The sequence below is a fragment of the Chrysemys picta genome, chromosome 3 (assembly GCF_011386835.1).
Source record: "Chrysemys picta bellii isolate R12L10 chromosome 3, ASM1138683v2, whole genome shotgun sequence".
NCBI classification, from domain to species: Eukaryota; Metazoa; Chordata; order Testudines; family Emydidae; genus Chrysemys; species Chrysemys picta.
In genome coordinates, this window is record NC_088793.1 from 158,259,898 (window position 1) to 158,283,481 (window position 23,584).

A 23,584-nucleotide genomic window follows, 5' to 3' on the forward strand; every position below is an offset into this window, starting at 1 on the left:
TACCCCGCCCTGACTCAGGGCTTGGGGCGTCCTGAGTTTGTCAGTGCTCAGCTCCCGATCCACGGACCTGAGCCCCCCCCCCCCCGAATTATTGTTTGTTGCCCCGCCCTGACTAAGGGCTTGGGCCTAAGTGACTCTGTTAGGGCTCAGCCTTCAGGAAGGCCCTGAGCCCCCCTTGGACCCTTGTGCATTGCCCGCCCTGAGCTAGCGCGTGGGCTTGACTGACTTTGTGCTTCCCAGCTCCGGCAGGGAGAACCGGAGCCCGGACCAGGGTTGCTGCCTAGCCCTGACGGAGGGCGGTAGCCCATTGCAGAGGCCGTATACCTTTGGCTTAGCCCCTGCCAGAGGGGCGAAACCCCGAGACCCTCGAACCCCGAGACCGACCCAGGCCGTGTAGTGAGGCGGCCTGGCTCCCAACGGCCCCTGAGAGGACACGACCCCCGCACCGGACTCTTACACATGGATGACAGGAGAGGTCCCGGAAGACTGGAGAAGGGCTAACATAGTGCCCATATTTAAAAAAGGGGAAGAAGGAAGAACCGGGAAACTATAGACCAGCCAGCCTGACTTTGATACCTCGGAAGCTACTAGAGCTATATATAAAACCTTCAATTTGTGAATACCTGGAGGATGATGCGGTAATCACTAGCAGCCAGTATGGATTTACCAAGAACAAATCATGTCAAACCAGCTTGATTTCCTTCTTTGACAAGGTAACTGACTTGGTGGATAGAGGGAATGCGGTGGTCATAATACACCTGGAATTCAGCAAGGCTTTTGACACAATCCCACGTGACATTCTGGTAAGTAAGCTGGAGAAATGTGGGCTCGGCAAAACTACCATTAAGTGGATACATAGTTGGTTACACAACTGCAAAGAGTAACTATTAAATAAATTATCTCAGATTGGAGGGAGGTCTCAAGTGGGGTTCCACAAGGATCCGTTCTGGGTCTGGTGTTGTTTAACATCTTTATTAATTACCTGGATGTAGGTATAGAAAGCATACTGATCAAGTTTGCAGATGACACAAAGCAGGGTGGAGAGTGCCAATACTTCGGAGGATAAAGCTAAAATTCAGAGCGATCTTGATAAATGAGAGAACTGGGCTATAGACAACAAAATGAAATTCAACAAAGACAAATGTAATGTGCTACACGTAAGGAAGTAAAACCAAATGCACAGATACAGAATGGGGGAAAACTGGCTTGGCAGCAGCACTGCTGAGAAGGAAGGAAAGCTTACTCACCTTGTGCAGTAACTGGAGTTCTTTGAGATGTATGTCCCTGTGGGTGCTCCACTTTAGGTGGCGGTGCGTCCAACACCATCTATTGGAGATTTATGGTAGCAGCATCCGCACGGGTTGCGCATGCGCAGTAGACGTCTCATGGTACCATTGGTGCCGCGTGTAGTGCGTTCCTTCTCTACCACAGAGTCCTCACTGTGAACTCCGAAGTAGAGGGGTGAAGGGCGGGTAGTGGAGCACCCACAGGGGCACACTTCTTGAAGAACTCCAGTTACTGCACAAGGTGAATAACCTTCCCTTCTTCTTTGAGTAGTGTCCCTGTGGGTGCTCCACTTTAGATGACTGTAGAGCAGTGCCCCTCTGAGGGCACGGGGGACTTCGGGTTTGTTCGAGTCATTGAGGTAAGTACTGTGAGGCCCCCTATGGCATCAGCCCTGGAGTCCTGTGTGACTGCATAGTGCTTTGTGAATGTGTGGATGGAGGCTCAAGTGGCCGCCTTACAGATCTCTAGTATTGGAACGTTATTGGGGAATGCTACCAAAGTTGAAATGGACCTAGTAGAATGTGCTCTAATGTGCTCCAGTGGTTCTGTATTCCGGATATGGTAACACGTTTGAATGGATGTGAAAATCCATTTAGATAATCTCTGAGTGGATATAGCACATCCTTTCGAGCGCTCGGTAGTAAAGATGAAAATTCTAGGGGATTTCCTGAAAGGTTTGGTTCTTTCAAGGTAGAAAGGTAGCACCCTTCTAATGTCTAGAGTGTGTAGGGCAGCTTCTGTTGGAACACCATGAGGCTTAGGGTACAATGTTGGTAGGTGAATAGATTGGTTCATGTGAAATGCTGAGGTTACTTTTGGTAAGAATTTAGGATGTGGACGTAGCATTACCTTGTTCTTGAAGAATGTTGTGTATGGAGGATCTGCCATTAGCACCCCATCTCGCTCACCCTTCTCGCTGAGGTAATGGCGACCAGGAAGGCTACTTTCATCGATAAGTGGAGTAATGACCAGGTGGCTAATGGTTCGAATGGTGGTCTAGTGAGGCATTTCAGTACCAGGTTGAGGTCCCATGTTGGAAGCGTTTTGTAGTTGGGTGTGCGAACATCAAAGTTCCATCGATCTCTCAATGGAATGCTGAAATGGCTGCAAGATGGACTCTGATTGAGCTCATCATTAAGCCAGTGCTTTTCGGCTCCAACAGTTATTCTAAGATTAATGGTAGTGGTGCTGAATCGCTCATCAAGTGACTTCCTTGAGACAAGGCGGAGAACCTCTTCCATTTTTGAAGGTAGGTATTTCTCGTAGTTAGTTTCCTGCTATTTAATAACATGTGTTTAATTTGTTCTGAATAGGTTACGTTGTCATGGTGGAATCATTCAGGAGCCACGCCTGTAAGTGGAGTATCTCCAGGTTTGGGTGGAGAGTGCAACCGTTATGTTGAGACAGCAGATCCAGCCGGCGAGGGAGAGCTCACGGGAGCATATCGCCTTATGTTACAGGTAAGGATACCATGCCTGTCTGGGCCATGTCAGGACTATAAGGATAACTTGGGCCCTGTCTGCTCGTATCTTGTGCATCACATGTGATATCACTGGTATCAGTGGAAATGCATACATGAGTTGTGCCTCCCATTTGATGAGGAAGGCGTCCCCTAATGACTGTAGTTCCAGTCCCGCTCTTGAGTAGAACATAACACATTTGCAATTTGTCAGGGATGCAAACAGATCAATGGTGGGTGCGCCCCACCATTTGAAGATTAAACTCAGGACCTCTCCATTCATCTCCCATTCATGCTCCTGAGCGTGTCTGCTGTCGCATTCTGACAGCCTGGCAGGTAACACGCTGAGATGTTTACGTTGTGTTGTATGCACCAATTCCAAAGTCTCATGGCTTCTGTGCATAGAGAATGTGAGCGAGTGCCTCTTTGCCTGTTGATGTAGAACATGCAGACCATAGTAATGAATTCAGGACATTTGGTGGAACTGTGAACCGTTTGTGAAGGCTGTGTTTGCTTGGTATGTATACCGTGCTTAGCCAACCTTGTAGTCATCGCATATGTAGTCTTGGATGTCATACCATGAACGTCGTGGCCGCCATGTGTTCTAGTAATTGTAGGACAGTGCAAGCCCAAACTTGAGGACTGACCTGTACCTCTGAGATGAGGTTCATGAAGTTTGTGAATCTGGTAAGGGGTAACAATAACTTGGCTTCTATGGCGTCGAAGTGTGCCCTGATAAAGTCTAGTTGTTGGACTGGGTTTATGGTTGATTTCTGTTTATTTGCAGAGCCAGCTCCCAGAATAGTGTGATAGTGGACTGGACTGCATCCATTGCGTCTCGTAGAGTTGGGCCATTGCTAAGGCAATCGTCCAGGTAGGGAAAAATCATTATTCCCTATTTGCGTAAAAGTGCCGCTACCACCGCTAGAGTTTTGGAGAAAACTCTTGGTGCCTTGGATAGGCCATACTCTGTATTGGAAGTGTTCTTGTCCTACCGTTCTCGTCCTTCATGTGAGCAGGATGAATGGTGATATGGAAATAAGCATCTTGGAGGTCGAGGGCTGAAAACCAGTCCCCCTGTTGCAGCGCTGGGAGTATCATATCCAATGTGACCATCTTGAACTTTTAGGATCTGACAAACTTGTTGAGCTTCCGCAGATCTATGATGCGTCTCCATCCCCTGCTCTTCTTCTGGGTCAGGGAGTAATCGGAGTAGAACCCCTTCCCTCTGAATTGTAGCAGTGCTTGTTCTATGGCACCTAGTTGTAGAAGATTATCGACTTCTTGTTATAGTCGGTGCTCCTGAGAAGGGGCCCTGAAGAGGGATGGGGAAGGGGGTTGGATAGGGTAGGTGGGAAGGAGGTTAAGGGGATAGTGTATCCCGACTTGATAACTTCTAACACCCATTTGTTTTATGTTATGGTGGCCCAGATGTGGAAAAGGGCTAGAGTCGATGGCCAAAAATTGGGTATGGGGCAGGTGTGAGTGCTGCTTCGTGAGGGAGGTTGTTCAAACACTCAACCAACTTTTCAAAATTGCAGTTTTGGATGTGCTGACTGAGAAGATGGCGCCTGAGATTGAGGTGTTCGCCTGCGTTGTGATCATGGACGCTGGCATTGGTTATCGTATGGTCGCTGTTGTTGTTGCCTGTTTGAGGTCTCTGATATGGTTGATATCTCCTTTTCTTTGCAGGGGGGTGTAAATCCCCAAAGTGCAGAGCGTGGCCCGAGAGTCCTTCATTGAATGAAGCACCTCATCCATTTTCTAAGAGAATAGTTGCTCCCGGTCAAAAGGTAAGTCCTCTAATTCTGTCTGGAGTTCTTTTGGTATCCCCGGGACCTGAAGCCATGAGGCTTGGCACATTGCTACGGCTGTGGCCGTCATTCTGGCTGCCATGTCTGCTGTGTACAATGCCCCGATGGGCTGTTTTGGATATGAGCTGGCCCTCGATGACAATGGCCTAGAATTTTGTCTGTTTTTTATCTAGGGGCTCATATGTGAACTGGGCAAGTTTCCCATAGTAGTCATAGTCGTATCTGGCCAGTAGTGCTGAATAATTGGCCACTCGAAACTGAAGTGTGCTGGAGGAATATACTTTGCATCCGAACAAGTCGAGTCTTCGGTGTTCTTTGTCATTGCTAGGGTGATTTACTGCCTCAACAACTAGGGAGTTGAGTGCGCAAATAGAAAGTCTGCCCCCTTGAATGGTATGTAATATTTTCTATTCCCTTTTTTTCAGGTAGGCGGAATAGAAGCAGGTGTCTGCCAGACTATCTCCGCAGGATCCAAGATGGTCGCACTGATGGAAAGGGCAATCTTATGGCGGTGCGGGCATAATCGCCTCATTTGGGGAGGAAGGTGAATTGTGTACAGGAGATGTGTCATGGTCTGTGCCCATCTCTGAGTCCTCTCCCCCTCTCTGTGGTGTGGGAGATGCTGGATTAAAGTGCAGTTTACATTTATGCATTATGGATGGTCTAGAATGCTGACCCCTATATGAGCTCCATGGTTCCCAATGCGCCCATTGCATTGGGAAAGCCATAAGAGGGTACGTCCATGGGAGTCGCGCCATGGTTGGTTCATCTGGTGTCTTGGACCCAGGTGGTTCCACCTGGTCGGTGTGCCTTAGGTGAGGAGTGACATGGAGCTATTGTCCCTGCATCTCCTCCTCCTCCTCCTTAGAGAGCCGTGCCATGACTTCTGGACTGTGATCTCCTCTGGAGCCTTTGGGGGAGCCCTCGGCACGAAGTATGGGTGAATGTGGTGCCGATGAGATTTCTAAGTCTCTCTGGTGCAGCAGACACTGTGTCAGTGCTGATTTCTGAGTAGTCATTGCCGTGAGTGCTTTCCCTTTCATTGATGGAGTCAGTGCCGACCAGTGGTGTTGTTTGGCCGGTGCCGTCAGTGCCGATTTTGTGGTGTCTACCAGCGTCAACTGAGTTGTCGGTGCTGGAGGTGGAGGCATGGTGCCTCAGACACTCAGTGCCGAGCCCTGTACCGGTGAGCTCGGTGCTGTGGAGGAGGCATGTTTTGGTCGGTGCCTCAACTCCGTTTCTTTTGCTCTGACTTCAGCTGTGCTGGAGGTCCTAGAGTGTCATAGGTGCTCACCCGAGAGTAAGATGGCATCAGGGGTTCCGACCTGGCAGATCACCTCTGTTTTCGCGGACCCCTCTGTGGAGATCTTTGAGCCCTCTTTTTTGGTTTTTCAGAGGGTAGGTCTCCTTTTCCATCTTGAGGAGTGCCCAGAGAGGCTGTTTGCTTGTCCACCTCAAGCTGGAGAGACTTCCCCATCAAGATCATTTTAAGCTGGGGATCCCTGTCCCGTCAGACTCTGGCTTTCAGCCTGCTGCAGTAGGGACACTTCTGGGGAATATGCCCCTCACCCAGGCAGTGTATACATAAAGAGCGTCTGTCTGAAACGGGCACAACATCGTGGCAGGAGCCGCATTGTTTGAAGCCTGGAGACCCCGGCATTTAACTAGTAACCGTCCCTTAGGGGGAGGTTGTCTAACGAACTAACAAGAAATTTTTTTTTAACCCTGACACTAACTCTAACTCTCTCTATAACAACTTATTTATCTAAAAGTTATTTCTTAACGGTTTTAGGGAAAAGCACTAACACTGCCCCTTTGCTCTGTCTTCAGCCAAGGACAGCTGAAAAGGAACTGGAGGGCTTGGGTCGCGCAAGTGCTACATCCGGCACCAACGGTACCATAAGATGCCTACTTTGCACGCGCAACCCGCACAAACACTGCTACCATAAATCTCCAATTGACAGCACTGGGACGCACTACCACCTAAAGTGGAGCACCCACAGGGACACTACTCAAAGAAGATCTAGGAGTTGTGGTGCATCACAACCTCAACATGAGTCAGCCACGTGATGCTGTTGCAAAAAAAAAAAAAAAAAAAAAAAAAAAAAAAAAAGAGGAAATGCAATTTTAGGTTGCATTAAAAGCGGCATAGCATGCAAATCACGGGAGGTGATAGTACCGCTCTAACTCAGTGCTGGTTCAGCCTCAGCTGGTGCACTGTGTCCAATTTTGGTGACAAATGTATAGAAAGGATGTAGAGATACTGGAAAGGATCCAGAGGTGAGCGACAAAGATGATTAAAGGGATGGAATGCAAGTTATTTGAGCAAAGGCTGAATGAACTGGGTATGCTTAGTTTGGAAAAGAGGAGATTAAGGGGGGATATGATAGTTGTCTTCAGATACTTGAAAGGCTGCCACAAAAAAGATGAAGAAAAGTTGTTCTCTTTTGCCACAGAGGCAGAACAAGAGGCAAAGGGTTCAAACTACAGCATAGCAGATTTAGATTAAATCTCAGGAAAAACTTCCTAACTGTAAGAACAATAGTATAATGGAACAGACTGCCTCAGGAGGTCGTTGAAGATTTTTCACTGGAGATTTTCAAGAGGAGACTGGATAGCCATCTGTCTTGGATGGTTTAGACACAACAAATCCTGCATCTTGGCAGGGGATTAGACTAGATGACCTTTGTGGTCCCTTCTAACCCCATGATTCTATTACTAGTCATTTAGTTAAAAAAAAAAAGGATGTAAATAAAAAAAAGATGCACTTGGATCATAATTTACTACTTGACTGCAACTTATTTCCTATGAACTGCAAGTACAGCTCCTTCAGATGTTATATAATCTTGATGGCTGTCATTCTTGGCAAAATGTCATGGCTTTACATCATTCATCCTATTCACAGAGTCAACATAAAACATGTAGCTATCATGTAAATCAGGCCATAGCCTCATGCCAGCACCCAAGCCAAGTAGCCTGGCCGAGTGCTGGGCTGAAGACTACCTTATTTGTCCCTGCAACAGGCTAGAGATCCATGCAGAGATGGATCCTCTGTCCTTTACCCTCTCCCAGCCTTCCCATCATACAGACAGTCAAACCCAACCCTTCCTCAAGGCACAGATTTGCCTCATCACTGATGCTCAAAATACAGTTAGGAATTTTATGTACACACCAACCATAACACAAGATCACATAAGTGAGGAAATACAATGTTAGGGCATCTGAAATTACATATTCTCACTCTTCCAAAAATAATCACACACCTCATTACAGAACAACCACCATACAACATAGACAATGCACTACAACTTCTGTTCTGCCCCAATAAGGATGGCAGACTTGGGGACAAGAGCCAGTGTTGTATTCCTTTCCTGAGCCATTCAAAGGGGCTTCTGCATAACACATCAGACAAGGGGAGAAGCCAACAGGAGACATTTTCTCTGCCAGCTAACTGTTGCACAAAAGGTTTCAGTTACGACAAATAACACTAATTTTTTTTCTTTATTAACAAAATAATTATGCAACTATACAGAGACCGCCCAAACGCCAATTATGTATCAATTTCTGATTTTCTACTGTACTTAGTTTTTAAGCTGCAGAAGCCCAGAAAATTATGAGACTTAAAATGTCAACTTTTTAATGCCAATTTTAAGAAGTTAGAACTCAGAAACAAATACATGGATTTGTTTGAAAATCCTCTGAAAATGCAGACTTTACTCAAAACCTATGTGCTGAAAATTTGAAGCAGATAAACTTTTTCATACAAAAAACAGAGGTTGAACTCTTACTGTAATTGCAAAATACAGCCCAGTCTTACATATGAAGTTGGCACCACTCATCTGTGAAACATTAGAACCTCATTATCTAGCACTTCTATGTACAGAAAAATCTGGGTTTACTTTTTTTATTAGTGAGTCTTTTAAAGGGATTTTACCTTTTACTACTATATAGATATAAACTGAAGCTTAGTTACCTCTCATAAGTGATTTGTGACTTCATTAGACTTTTATTTTGAAGGGTTAAAAATGTATCTGTAGAGAGTCATGTCCAAAGATATGTTCAAGATGTTTGTTCTTTGAACATGATATGTTTAAGTTGTCATTTCCAAATATCTCACTCAAACCCACAATTAAATACAGATTCTTATACTATTTGTTTAGTTTTTTATCACAAAGTTTTACTAAGGCAAAAGCACTGGTTCGCAGCATGGATAGGGGACAGGGCTGGAAGTAGGAAGATCTGGTATGTTTTTACCTCAAGAGACTTCTGTATTTTTTCAAGATGTGCATTGTTGGTCTGCAGCATCTCAAGGACTCCTGCAGTTGTGGCTGCCCTAAGAGCATTTGGGTCATCCTCTGTACATGCCATTATCTCTTTCCATTTGTTATTGACCTGAGAGAAAAGACTTGCTTCTGCTGGAAGCTGCCTATTTAAATCACAGATCATATTAGAGATCAATTTATAGAATGCAGCATTCAAATATATCTAATTCTGAATTTTGTCAATTTATTTTCCCTATATCCTTTATACTGCTTCCACAAACCCACATTTTGGAATCGCATGTTGAGCCACACAGAGTCAGGATAGCATGCCTCAATCACAGGTTAGTCGGTCAATCTATCTATTTAGGCACTTATGTCTCTCTTACAATAGTATCTCAGTGCTTGAATGTGCACTAATCACTGCCAAAACCTCTATAATAAGATGCACATCCAACATATCCCCTGAATTCCTGACCAAGATAAGAGAAGATACTATGGTGAGAAAGATGAATGTGGATCTGGGGTGAAAAAAAATATTCAGAAAACTCTAGTAAACAGGAAGTAACCTAGTTTTTCCTTTTGGTGTAATTGCTTCACTCATCCCCATACTTGGAAGCTAGCTAAGAATAAAAAATAATCATACAAAGACAAGATAAAGGCTACTGTAATTAAAAATAGACTGCAGTATTGTTTTACTGAAGTGGGCATGTAATCTAGCCTCTTAAGCCTTGTCTATAAAATGCAGTTTTAAAAGCTATCTGAGTTAAACTGGTGCAAAACCATGTGTGAACACTCTTATTTCAATTTAAACCTGGTTTATGTCAATTTACTATACCTTGATATCCAATTAAGCTAATTAAAAGAATGAGTACACAGGGTTTGCAGTAGCTTAATTGAATCAGTTCAAAATCACATTTTTTTTAAATTGGTACAATTCTGAATACAGAAAAGAGCAAAATGTTTTAACTTTTCTTTTCAAGCTATTTATATCTTGGTTGATTTTATAAAATAGAGCTCTCTGACATTTAGTGTGTCAGTACTACTGAACCTCTCTAGCACTGTGCCCCATCCTAGAATGTCAAACTTCATCATATCACAGTCTAGCTATCCACTCATCTGTGTTTCTTGTCTCATGCATCACCATAGTATCCTCCCTTAAAAATTAGTCACTATTTCTTAAATGCTTGAACATACTTGAGGTTCAGTTCTCTGATCTGCTAAGATCACTTTGCCTTGAGATAATGCGATACACATTTATATATACCAGGGGTAGGCAATCTATGGCATGCGTGCCGAAGGCGGCACGCAAGCTGATTTTCAGTGGCACTCACACTGCCCGGGTCCTGGCCACCGATCCGGGGGGCTCTGCATTTTAATTTAATTTTAAAAATCTAATTGACTTTACATACAATAGTTTAGTTATATATTATAGACTTATAAAAAGAGATCTTCTAAAAATGTTAAAATGTATTATTGGCACGCAAAACCTTAAATTAGAGTGAATAAATGACTCGGCACACCACTTCTGAAAGGTTGCCGACCCCTGATATATACCTTTGTATTTCTGGAGCATGAAAGATTGGTTCCAGGTAAATCCAATTCCTTTGGCAAGTCAACCATTCCTCCAGGGTGCGAGAGAAGAGATTTAACGTATGATCCCATGCGTCTACAAGGTTCTACCATAAAAAATAGAATAATATAAAGTAAAATCTAAATTTGGTGGAAATTTTTACTTTTGCAAGGTATGTTACTTAAGGACTCCCAAACAAAATTTTGATGGAGTTTTAAGCAGACTATAGCATAGTACTAAATACAAAATTTCCACACTTTCATATAATGTGACCAAAAAACCTGCTTAGGAGCTAATTATTTGTATCTGAAAAAGGCTTTCTAAGATATGTCATAAGTTTGTTTTATATTATGTTTCAATAATAATAATAATAATACATAAGAGTATGAAGAAAATAGCTATCACTCAGCTGGAAATCTTTTCATTTCAGGGCACTGGCATGAATTAAAATTTAACTTTATTTGTAGTGGTATAAACTATGGAGATGAATCCTGCTTTCCTTGCTCATAAATTAGCCTCACTGTTAGTTACTGTTCACTGAAGCCAATAGAACAGTAAGGGAAATTCTGTGAACCTATTTCTACAAACTTTTTAACAAATATACATATTCATATTTGCTTTAAACAAAGGGCAAGCAGAATTTTGCAAGATGATCCTAAGAAGACCTAGTTACTATATCTGGTTTCTTTTTAATATACTGATACAGATGCAATACCCAGCTGCATATCTTTTTAATAATAATCAATCCGTTCTAGGAGCTATAAATTAAAGCCATTTACAGTTGCAATCTGGCTGAGACTCAAAACTATAAATCATGCCCAGCTATATAAACAATTGGACTCCTTAAAAATGACTAAAAAATGCGATTTAAAATGTCACATTTGAGATGTAAGAGCAAGATTCATATAATTAAAAGGAGCCAAAATAATCTGTATTGCTGAGGACCTATGTGAAGGCAGAAAAAGTGAAAACATAGATTACAAAACATCATAATGTCAACTGAATTTGCATATATTCATCTTAATTTGTTTCATACATATGATTAATTACTGTACAAAGTAAGGGCATGATTTGATAAGCACTCTGCACACAATTCAGATTTTAGCTCTATAATTCATGCACACTGCAAAATACTAAGGATTTTGTCCCATACTCAAACTTTCATGGACTTGAAGACAGGACTGAGTTAAAAACTTCAGGACGCTATTCTTATGTAGTCTTCTATTCTGTGTCCATTACTGCACCATTTTAGCATTTGAGACTTCTTTGATGGTTACTCTTCTTTCCTTTCTTTCCCTCTTTATGGAAGTCATATGGGGCTTTTTCTTTGTCCTTTTTTCTTCTTTCACTATACCTGGGTAACCTCATCCACTCTTACAGCTTCAGCATCTTTATCCTAATGAACAAGTCTCCTTTTCCACACCTATGTCCCTTTTCTCTCCAGTCCCACATCCCAACTGATTTCTCCAGCATATCCTCCTGAAGATCTTGGTAACAACATAAGCTTACCAAGGCTAAAATCTATCCTCCTAAGTCATAATTTACCCCCATCCACTTCTTTGGTTGTGTTATTAACACCACCATCCTCCCAATCACCCAGGCTCAAACCCTGGGTCATTTTAATTCCTTTCTACTCCCCGTGCATTCAGGCCATGTCTAAATCTTTTTGTTTCTTTCGTCACAGCACACCACAAATCAATCCCTTTCTCTCTGCCTCACAGCTACAACACTCATTCATGCCCTCATCATTGTGCATATCGATTATTATAATCACCTTCTTAAGCCTCTGCGACATCTACATTGACTCCCTTCAGTCCATCCAAAACATATGTTAGTGGCAATCTTCCTCCCACATCAATCTAGCCATGTTACCATACTTCACTCTTTGAATCATTTCACTGATTCACCCTTGACCACCAAATTTCTTATTCTTATCTTCAAGTGCACAACTCCACTCTGGCCTATGTCTCTGACCAGAACTTTTACCACATTCCTCCTTGTCCCAGTGAGTCCATGCCTTGTTCATCTCCTACTACTTCCATCTGTACATTTTTCCATGTATGGAATGCCCTCCCCCCATCCTAGCTCACCTTTTCTCATTTCAATCCCCTCTTCAATTCTCATATAATTAGCAAATGGTCATTGCAGAAAACTTACATTTAAATATAGCTCAATAATGCTGAAAAAGTGTTACTGAAGTAGAGCACTAAATGATCTTTGAAAAGAGCTCATATCATTTGTATGGTTTAAGTACAGTTGCACACAAAGTTAGATGCATCCAAATATAGTGCCTTCCTTTTCAAATCATTGTGATTAGACAAATTCACATATAAGTCATGGAAGTCAGGACAGAAAGCTAAGGAGGAATTGGATGCTTTAGAAGCTAAATGCTCTGTTCCCCCTCTTTTTCCTGCTGATCTATGCTGTGGAAAGATCTAGCTTCTCTTCTACCTTGGACAGGGTTGAAAAGTAACTATATATTCAGTAGTGATACCAAAAAGCAGCTGTTTAATAACAAAAATAAATCTAACCAGGACTAATCGCTGCTGAGTAGAAAAACTGCCAGAAAGTTAATCAAACACATCACATATAGTATACAGTAACTGCAATGCAAATGCTGCTAATGGTCTTGTGGAGACAGAACTTCTGAGAAGTTCTATGAAGACCCTCCTGACTAGCAGCTCTGCAACTAATTACAGCAACACGCATACAGGAATGCATACCTTTAGTAAAGGTTTACTGCCAGGCTTTGAAAGTAAAAAGAAAGTAAACATCAAGGATACTATTTATTTCAGTTATACACCACTTGCACAGGTTTTCCGCAAACTTTATTCTCCAAACATACACAAATGTCACAAGTAATCTTTACCTTAATTGGCCCAACATAGCAAGAACCCTTAATTGTTGAAATTGTTACTTGAGATTCTTCTAACTGAGCCATTATATCTTCAGCAGATGAAATAATCATGACAGTTGAAGTTTCAGAGTGGTGAGGAGACAAACGGAAATTAGTTTTATTCCAAAGGTTAATTATCTTATTCAGCATTATTTCAAGGGTAGCTTCATTGGTTGCTGTTACTGATACATCACCGATTTCTTTCTTGTACTGAAACAACTAAAGTGGAAAACTGTATTACACAGGATTGAACAATAGATAAACAAGTGACAATACAGATATTTTACTAAATAACTGGAGTATAAATTCCTGAAAAATATACAATATCCCTATTAAAGTTGCAGAAGTGGAGTAGTAGTAGTCGTAGACTGTACTATATATTTAAAAGCTAACTGTAAAACTTCAATCATAAGTACAGCTGTAATAAACTAATTATAACCACATTTTACAACAAAAAATGTTAAAATCAGTTCATGAGTCAGGTATAAATAATGCAACATATATTTACATTGAGTTGCAGAACATCCTCCAGGGTAAACTTTTTATCCCAAGAAATGGATTGCCCAATAATATACCGTATAGCCTCCCAATGCCTTGGTTGAAGACATGGACTTCTTAAAGACACAATCACAGATAGGCCTTCTTTAAAATCGCTTAGTGACTGCTTCAGACCTATTATAATAGTATTTTCTGGTAAACCTTGGAAAATATAAAATGTTTGCAATATATCAGTCTTATTTCAATTTGCGTAAGCAGATACAACATTACTACTAAGTATATATAACACAAGATATTTTTCTAATTATTTTTCTTTAGCATCTTACTAACTGTGCTCCATTATCATATTAATTTGTTCCATTAGCATCATTTATAAGAACATATTAAAATACAATAATGAAACATATCTATCGTTTTTTAATTTAATTTTATTCAAATGCTCATGGCTTTTTGAATAATTTGGACATCAATATCCTCATGTTCTATGATTTGAAGAAGTCCAAACCCCTCTTTATCCCCCACAAAAGGAGAAGAACCAGGAATATTCTTTAAGTTTAAAGCTACTATGAATGCACCACCAATTCAACATCTTTGCGTCTCATAATTTGATTTTGTAGAATAAGGATACAGTGGTGAAAATCATTGCAGACCTATTAAAATAATTGAAATTATTCTAATTTACACCAGTTGAGGATCTAGCCCATAATTTCTAAATATTTTGTTTCCCTCAATACATTGATGAAAGGCTTTAAGTTGCAAACAACTAGCGATTTTACTATTTTTACCTTTTTCTAGAATCTGTATTGTCTGCATAAATCTGCTAACATCCTTTTGTATTAAATCTACATCAACATTCTGAAAAAGTGTATGTTTCCACCTAAAAGAAAGCTTCCCCCATTCCTCTAGTAAGTCCCACAAGAGTTTTCGCAAAGATAATTCACTTTCAACTTCAGAGAGCTCTTTATTCACTCTCTGAGGACTTGAGTCTCCAATTTGATTCTTCTGTGACATCCTTTCCAATGACAATGATCTCATGTCAGCAATGGAACTGTCAAAGAGATCCTGGTAATTTGCATAACTTCTGGATTTGTTAGAAATAACTGCAGCTTCTTCCACAAGATTTTGGATCATCTCTTTAGCTGTCTTAGGCAATGTTTTGCTAAGGAGGAGAACTGGATTTCTCACCTATGTGACATAAAAATATGTTAAAATGTGTTCTAAGAATGTCAAAGTACAGAACCTACTATTAGTAACCAATTACAGTACTCATATAAAACTTTTAAAATATGTGCACAATCAAATATCTGAAAAAACATTCAATTCTTTATGAATTTCTACCTTTTACCACATTGTTTTGTTATTGTTTGTTCTGCTGCATGCACATGCAATCTATCAAAAATCTACACGTTTTAGAGGAAGAAAGCAGTATATGTAAGTCTTAAATTTATTTTTATTGTGACATTAAGCCATAAAGGGTTAAGCAACTAGCAGGATAACTGACCCAAATTCAACATTTAAAGACATATTAGTAGATAATGATTGTGGTTTTGTGTGTTTACATATATATTGTTAGAGGCTGACAATATAACCAAACCTTTCCCATCTATGAGCAGTATTCTGTTAATCCAGAGATCAAAAGGAGATGTTAACATTTAGATGAACTGTGAATGTAGTAATATCACTGTCTTAATTTCTCTTTGAACTATATAGTAAACTACCTGTAAATGGCGGGAGATGGGCAGTTGCTTTATGTTAATCCATGTAGCTAATTACCAGTGATGCTTAGGAAATAGGAAGTCTACTTCAAAGCTACGATAATTGACTATTGTTCACCCAAGAACAGCACGCTGTCAAGAAGCTGCTTGACATCTATAAAAAGAACTCTAGAGCCCTGATCCTGTCATCTCAGATCTGCTTAAGCTCCATCAGGGGAAGTTTGAGTCACAAGATTGAGGTCTCCAGTCCCTTCTAGATAACCCTGATATTGAACATTGGACTGTAACCTATGGACTAATTCTGAAAGAACTCTTTGCAACTTTAAAGCTCACCATCTCTATTATGAAACTGGCCGAAGAACTCTATTCATATCTGTATGCATAATGATCTTTTAACCAATACATTCTTTACTTTTTAAATAAATTTTAGTTTAGTTAATAAGAATTGGCTGTAAGCATGTATTTGGGTAAGAGCTAAGATATTCATTAATCTGGTGGGTAATGGGTCCGATCCTTTGGGATTGGTATAGCTTTTTACATGATGAACAAGATTTTCAGTAATCCTCATCATATTTGACTTTGCTGTATGGCTGGGAGCCCAAAGCTGGGTTGCTTTAAGGCAGTGGTCGCCAAACTTTTTTGATTGCGCACCCCTATCAGTAAAAAATTTTTGAGCATGCACCCCCTGCCGCGCCGGCTCTAGCATTTTTGCCAAAGCAAAAAAAAAAAAAAAGCTGCTCGAAGCAAAAAACAAAAACAACAAAAAAACCCACGATCCTCCTGCCGCGCACCCCCAAGGATCCTCTTGCGCACCCCACTTTGGAGACCACTGCTTTAAAGGAGCTGTGTTTTGGTTTCTGGGTAACCAGTAAGGTATTGTAGAAGCATTTTTGTTGCTGGTTTGGTAATTTTAAGTATCAGAATACCCACCAGTTTTGGGATTCTCTGCTCCATTTTTTGCAGTGTGCCCTAATTGAGCAATCTCAGCATGATCCCCCTGGCATCCCGGTCACAATTATTAATGATTTTTTTATGCATTAGTATTGCACTAGGTATGTTTAGCCCATGGGCAACTCAACCAGTATGTTATTTTCAGAGAGTAAACATCTGAAGAAATTTGGTTCAAATTTTGAATTAACATTTCTTGTGTGCACATCCATATCACTTTAAGTGCATGCATGGTGTGCATCTACATATTGAATATTTATTAACTTGTTTATTTTTCAGATGTTTCCATTTTCCAAAAATGAAGTTGGTGACAATAATTGAAAACATTAGTTATATCTCTATATTTCCAGAATGTTTTGACCCCAATTCAGCAAAACACTTAAGCATGTGCTTTACTTTAAGCATGTTTTAAGTCCAACCTGATTCACCAAAGTACTTAAGCACATGACAAAAGCTCCATTAAAGGTCTATTAACATCCACTTATGCCTTGATGCCTATAAAACACTTGACTATTCTTAGGCAGCTGCTGTGCTGTGACCACTGTTTAACATGCTATAGGATAGGATAGGATTAAAATTAAAAATGATCTGGACAAACTGGAGAAATGGTCTGAAGTAAATAGGATGGAATTCAATAAGGAAAAATGCAAAATACTTCACTTAGGAAGGAACAAATCAGTTGCATACATACAAAATGGGAAATGACTGTCTAGGAAGGAGTACTACGGAAAAGGATCTGGGGGTCATAGTGGATCACAAGCTAAATATGAGTAAAAAATGAAACACTGTTGCAAAAAAAAACCAAACAAAAAACAAAACAAAACAACCCCACACTACACATAATTCTAGGATGTATTAGCAGGAGTATTGTAAGCAAGACACCAGAAGTAATTCTTCCGTTCTACTCCGCTCAATCGGAGTATTGTGTCCAGTGCTGGGCACCACATTTCAGGAAAGATGTGGACAAATTGGAGAAAGTCCAGAGAAGAGCAACACAAATGATTCAAGGTCTAGAAAACATGACCTATGAGGGAAGATAGAAAAAATTGGGTTTGTTTAGTCTGGAGAAGAGAAGACAGAAGACATGATAGCAGTTTTCAAGTACATAAAAAGCTGCTACAAGGAGGAGGGAGAAAAATTGTTCTTCTTAACCTCTGGGAATAGGACAAGAAGCAATGGGCTTAAATTGCAGCAAGGATGGTTTAGGTTGGACATTAGGAAAAACTTTCTAATTGTCAGAGTGGTTAAGAACTGGAATAAATTGCCTAGGGAGGTTGTGGAATCTCCATCATTGGGGATTTTTAAGAGCAGGTTGGACAAACACCTGTCAGGGACGGTCTATATCAGGGGTCAGCAACCTTTCAGAAGTGGTGTGCCGAGGCATTTATTCACTCTAATTTAAGGCTTTGCGTGCCAGTAATACATTTTAACGTTTTTAGAAGATCTCTTTCTATAAGTCTATTATATATAACTAAACTATTGTATGTAAAGTAAATTAGGTTTTTAAAATTAAATTAAAATGCAGAGCCCCCCGGATCGGTGGCCAGGACCCGGGCAGTGTGAGTGCCACTGAAAATCAGCTTGCGTGTCGCCTTCGGCACGCGTGCCATAAGTTGCCTACCTCAATCTATATAATATTTAGTCCTGCCTTGAGTGCAGGGGACTGGACTAGATGACCTCTCGAGGTCCCTTCCAGTTCTATGATTGTATCTCATTGTCACCTTGCACTTCCATTAGTGGTCCACCTAGTCTGTCTTAAATACAGATTGTATATGTTCTTTTGGCCAAGAACAGTTTTTTTGTTTGTACAGCACTTAGCATAACGGGGACCTGGGCTCTGGGTGGTACTGCAATACAAATAAATAAACAAACATAGTAAATGGAACTTAAGAATATGCCTAAGTGCTTTATTGAATTGGGGCATTTATGAATATTACATAATTAATCCTCATAATACCTCCGTCTGCTACATAAGTATTATTACCCACACATTACATATGGGGAAAATGAGATATAGATATAGTATTAAGCGATTTGCCCAAGGCCACAATATGAGCCAGAGTGACAGGATCGGAATGCTTGAGTTCCTGGTTCTTAAACTCATTTTCAATCAATGCCTCTAAAGATGAAAATATGCTTTCTTAACAGACCAGTAACTTACTTTGTTCTTAAAGTTCCTAAGTTCAAACTGTAGGTTGCCAAAATAGCCATCCAAATCTGCACTGAATTTTATAATATTGTCACTTTTTCCTTTTTCACAAATAAGGATACTTGATTTAAGATCATGCAGACTGCGAGTAAGGGTCTGATATAAGGCAAACTGTTCAACTGGAATAAAGAAGTCATAGGCTCTTGCAATAGAATACAATTGGGAAAGAGTGTTATACTGAGTCTCTAGCATTGGCAACTCTGAGGAAATTTGGCTCAGAAAGGTCAAGTGCTCAATAAATTCTTCCACTGTTGTGAGATCTTTGTCCAGCTTTCTAAGTGCTGAATGGATAACCTAAAATAAATGAAACATCAATCATTATATTTTTCAAACACACACTTTTAAATTATTTATATTGTTATATTTTTCTCTGTTTTATCATCAAAATAATCAGAGAGGAGCCAGGAACAATGCAGTTAAAAAAACAAAATGAAGTGTGAGAGCTGGAGATAAAGGGCTGGATTTTCATTTACACTAAGGCTATGTCTACGGGTGTGATGCCCAGCTTGTATACACATACTCCCATTAGCTCTCATCTGAGCTAGCACACTCAAAATGTTAAAGAACAGACGGTAGCACAGAAAGCTAGCATGGGCTAGCTGCCTCAGTACAAACCTACCTTAACCCCATGGGTATGTACTTGGGGCAGCAAGCTCAGGCCACTGCTGCCACAGTCCATACTACTGCAGATACACTATTTTGAGTGTGCTAGTGCCGATGAGAGTTAAGGCGAGCATGTGTACACAAGCTGGGAATCCTGCCCCTAGCTCATAGTGTAGATGTAGCGTAAGACTCTTTCACACCTTTTCAACAGTGTAAAGTGACATACTCTAAGGCTTCATACCTTTTTATAAAATGCTGCCACTAAAAAGAACATTTACTTACACTACAGGTAACTAGTTATTTGAGATGTGTTGTATCCATGTATTCCACTTGTGATATGCACAGGCCCCATGTATGTAAGACCAGAGTTTTCTGAGCAGTAGTGTCCTTTGGGGGCTGTGGCTATGCTCTATGCATTCTCCAATGCGCCATAGCCAATGGCTTAAAGTTCTGGGCATCCATAACTACTCCCCAGTTCCTTCACTAACACAGTCTCCAAATTACCGAGAACTCTACAATAGTGGGGAAAGAGGGTTGGGTGTGGCACAGATGTACACAAAGCATATCAAAGAACCAGTTACTACTTATTATAGGCTAAGTAACTGTTCTTTCCTCTTCAAGTGAACATCCACAAGTATTCCACTTCTATTGACTCACAAGAATAACTTGTGTCCTGAGGTGGGTGCTCAGAATCCTGGATGATGACTACAGGAAAGCTCTGTCACAGTGGGCATCAGGTCTGGGGCCTTCTACCAAGGAGTCATGCTGAGTGGAGGTGTGAACTGAACTCCAGGTATGAGCTTTGCAAACACTGAAATTGTGACATGTCAAAAGATGCAGCAGAGGCAGCCTGGGCTCTGATGGAATGAGCCCTAACTTGCTCAGATGGCTCTAAATGGACCAGCTCATAGCATTAACATAGTTCAAGACTAATTTTGACAGTCTTTGAGTGGACATAGGTTGTCCCTTTATTCTATCAGCAAATGCTAGAAACAGTCAAGATTCCCTGAATAGCTACTTTCTCTCTCTAAATAGAGAGATATTTGAAAATGTCAAAGATATTAAGTTTGAGTAGAGTGAGGCTTGGGGAAGAAGACAGGTAGGTGAATCATCTGATTAAGATGCAAATCAGAAACCATATTAGGCGAAAAGCTTGAGTGAAGTCTCAGTCACTTTGTCCTTGTGAAGTACTATGCAAGGAGATCCCGCCATAAGGGTCTGAATATCCCCTATTCTTCTGGCCAGGTAATGCTACTAAAAAGGCAGTCTTCATAGACAGGTAGTACAAAAACGAAGTTAACTCATCTTCTGCAGTAATGATGGTTCTTTGAGATGTGTCCCCCTGTGGGTGCTCCACTGTAGGTGTGCTTGCATCCCTGCACTGCTGATCGGAGAACTTCAGTAGCAGTGTCCATGAGGCCAGCACATGCACCCTCCCTCCCTCATGGTCTGCCTCAAGGTTACTTAGCAGTGCGCGGGCGAACGCCCCCCCCCCCAGTTCCTTCTCTACTGCAGAGCCCGTTAGGGAGAACTCCAAAGTAGAGGGGGAGGAGGGCGGGTCATGGAGCACCCATAGGGACACACATCTCAAAGAACCATCATTACTGTACAAGGTAACTACTTCTTCAAGTAGTGTCCCTATGGGTTCTTCGCTGTAGGTGACTTCAGAGCAATATTCCCCATGGAGGGTTGGGACTTTGAAGTGGAGTCTGTTACTACAGAGAGTGCTGAGGAGCTGAAGATGGCATCAGAAGCTGAATCTCCAGTAATCACATAATGTTCTGCGAAAGTGTGGGGAGAAGCCCAAGTCACTGCTCTGCAGATTGCGGAGATAAGGACATCTTTAAGGAATGCAACCAAGGTAGAAACTGACCTTGTGGAGTGCGTATGGACTCCATACGGAGGCAGTAGGTTGTGTCCTTCATAACAGAGATTAATGCAACCCGAGACCCATTTGGATACTGAGTCAATATCACACAGTCCTTGGATCTTTCTGCGAACCAAAGAAAGAGCTTAGGGGATTTCCTAAAGTCCTTAGTTCTGTCCAAGTAGAATGCTAGTGCTCGTCTAACATCTAGCATATGCAGAATCACCTCCCTGTTGTCATGGTATGGTTTTGCGGATAAACAGGGAGATGGGTCTGTTGATTCATATGGAAAGTGGAGGCAACTTTAGGGAGAAATTTGGGATGCAACGTCAGGACTTTCTTTAAAAGAAACCATGTATGGTGGGTATGCAACTAGGGCCATTATTTCTTCTATGCATCCCGCTGAGGTGATGGCCATTAGAAATGGTGTTTTCATGGACATGTGTAAAAAAGAGAGCAAGTTGCCATGGGCTCAAAGGGAAGTCTAGTCAAAGCTCTGAAAACTAAGTTAAGGTCCCAGGTTGGAATGGGTGGTCTCACATTTGGGAAGAGATTCCCAATGCCCTTAAGGAATATACACATCAGTGGGAGAGCAAACACCAAGTATCCATCTAACAGTGGAAAGCCGTTATGACTGCAAGATGTATCTTAAGGGAGCTGAGTGAGTTTTTACATCTTGAGGTCTAAAATGTAGTCTAAAGTCAGAGGGAGAGAAAACAAGGTTGGGTCTGTGTGCTTAGAATGACACCAAATTTGGAATAATTTCCATTTTTTGTAGGTAAGTACATCAAGTAGTTGGCTTTTGGCTGTGCAGCAACACATCTTTCACCTCGTCAGAGGATTCTACCTCTAAAACTCGGAACCAATAAGGAGCCAACCCTGAAGGCGGAAGACCTGAAGGTTGGGGTGAAGGATCAGCCTCTCGCTTTGAGAGAGCAGATGGGGAATGGGCCTAAGACAAACCTGAGGACATATTGCCATCTGTGTCAGGTAAGGGAACCAGATTTGCCTTGGCCAGGAGGGGGCAATCAGAATAACTCATTTTGTCTTGCTGAATTTTCAACAGAACCTTCAACAGATGAGGAAATGGGAGACAGGCATACAAGAGGTCCCATGGAAGAATGAGGGCATTTCCAAGTGAATGTTTCCCCAGGTCAGGCCTGGAGAAGTGACGAGGACCATTTCTTGTTCTGGTAAGTAGTGGAGAGCTCTGTAGTCGGGGCTCCACAAAGACTAATATGTCTTGTAGCACTTCTGAGTTCAATTCCTATTCATGGTCGTGAGAAGAGTTCTGATTAAGACTGTTGGTTGTCATGTTCTGTATTCCCGGGAGACAGATAGCTGAGACGAGCACGTTGTGACAGATGCACCAATTCCAAAGTTTGAGTGCTTCCGTACAGAGGGAGGGAGATCTGGTGCCCACTAGTGATTTATGTAAAACATACAGGTCATATTGTCCATCATGACCTTCATGTAGGTGTTCTTGATGAAAGGCAGAAAGTGTGCACACATGTTCCTTATGGCCCTTAACTCCAAAAGATTGCTATGGAGGGTTGCTTTTGTGGAAGATCACTTGCCTTGAACTTTGCAGTTGTGTAGGTGAGCTCCCCAGCCTATTAGGGAGGCATCTATTATTAGAGTCACTGTCAGTTGCACGAATGGAACACTTGCTTGGACATTGGATGGGTCTGTCCAACAGTCCAAGGAGTGCTTTACTGTGGAGGTTAGTGATAGCAGTTTGTTTAGTCTGTTCTTGTTCAGGGAATAGACAGAAGTGATCCACATCTGAAGACACCTCATGAACATCCAGGTGTTTGGAGTATCAAAGGTGCATGCTGCCATATGACCTAGCAGTTGCAGGCATTTCCTGGTCAATGTTTGAGGACTGGACTGGACTATCTCTTTGAGACTCTAAGGGTGGTGAGTCTGTGCAGTGGGAGGAACGCTCCTGTTTCTACTGCATTGAGGCCAGCACTGAAACTCCAGTCACTGTACTGAGGTCAGTGTTGATTTCTGTAAACTGAGCTGTAGACCCAGTTAAACAAATGTGTGCCTGGTCATCTGGGTGGCTTGAACGGCATTCTGAAATGAGGGAGCCCTGAGGAGCCAGTTGCCTAGTTATGGATAGATCACAATGCTGAATATTCGCAGGTGAACCACTACAATGGAGAGAACCTTGAAAGATACCCTGTGTGCAGATGAGAAGCTGAATGGGAGCACCCTGTACTGATAATGGTCCTGCCCGAAGATAAACCATAAGAATCTCCTGTGTGACGGTCATATCAGGATGTGGAAGTTGGCATCTTGTAGATCATGGATTAAAAACCAATCTCCTTGCTCTACAGCTGGAATCATGGCTGCTAGAATGACCATATAGAACTTTTGCACCTTCACATATTTGTTTAATGCCCTTAGATCTACAACGGGCTTCCACCCTCCCTTTGCCTTGGGAATCA

At 41.5% G+C, this 23,584-nt stretch overlaps 1 protein-coding gene across 1 annotated transcript in view; it reads right to left on the bottom strand.

Moving 5' to 3' along the window:
* DNAH14 (dynein axonemal heavy chain 14) overlaps positions 1–23,584 on the bottom strand; it is a 530,612-nt gene that overhangs the window by 339,882 nt on the left and 167,146 nt on the right. Inside the window, 6 exon segments of the mRNA XM_065589985.1 lie at positions 8,815–8,986; positions 10,377–10,498; positions 13,262–13,507; positions 13,797–13,987; positions 14,572–14,971; positions 18,611–18,952. Of these exon segments, the coding sequence (XP_065446057.1) occupies positions 8,815–8,986; positions 10,377–10,498; positions 13,262–13,507; positions 13,797–13,987; positions 14,572–14,971; positions 18,611–18,952 (1,473 nt within the window).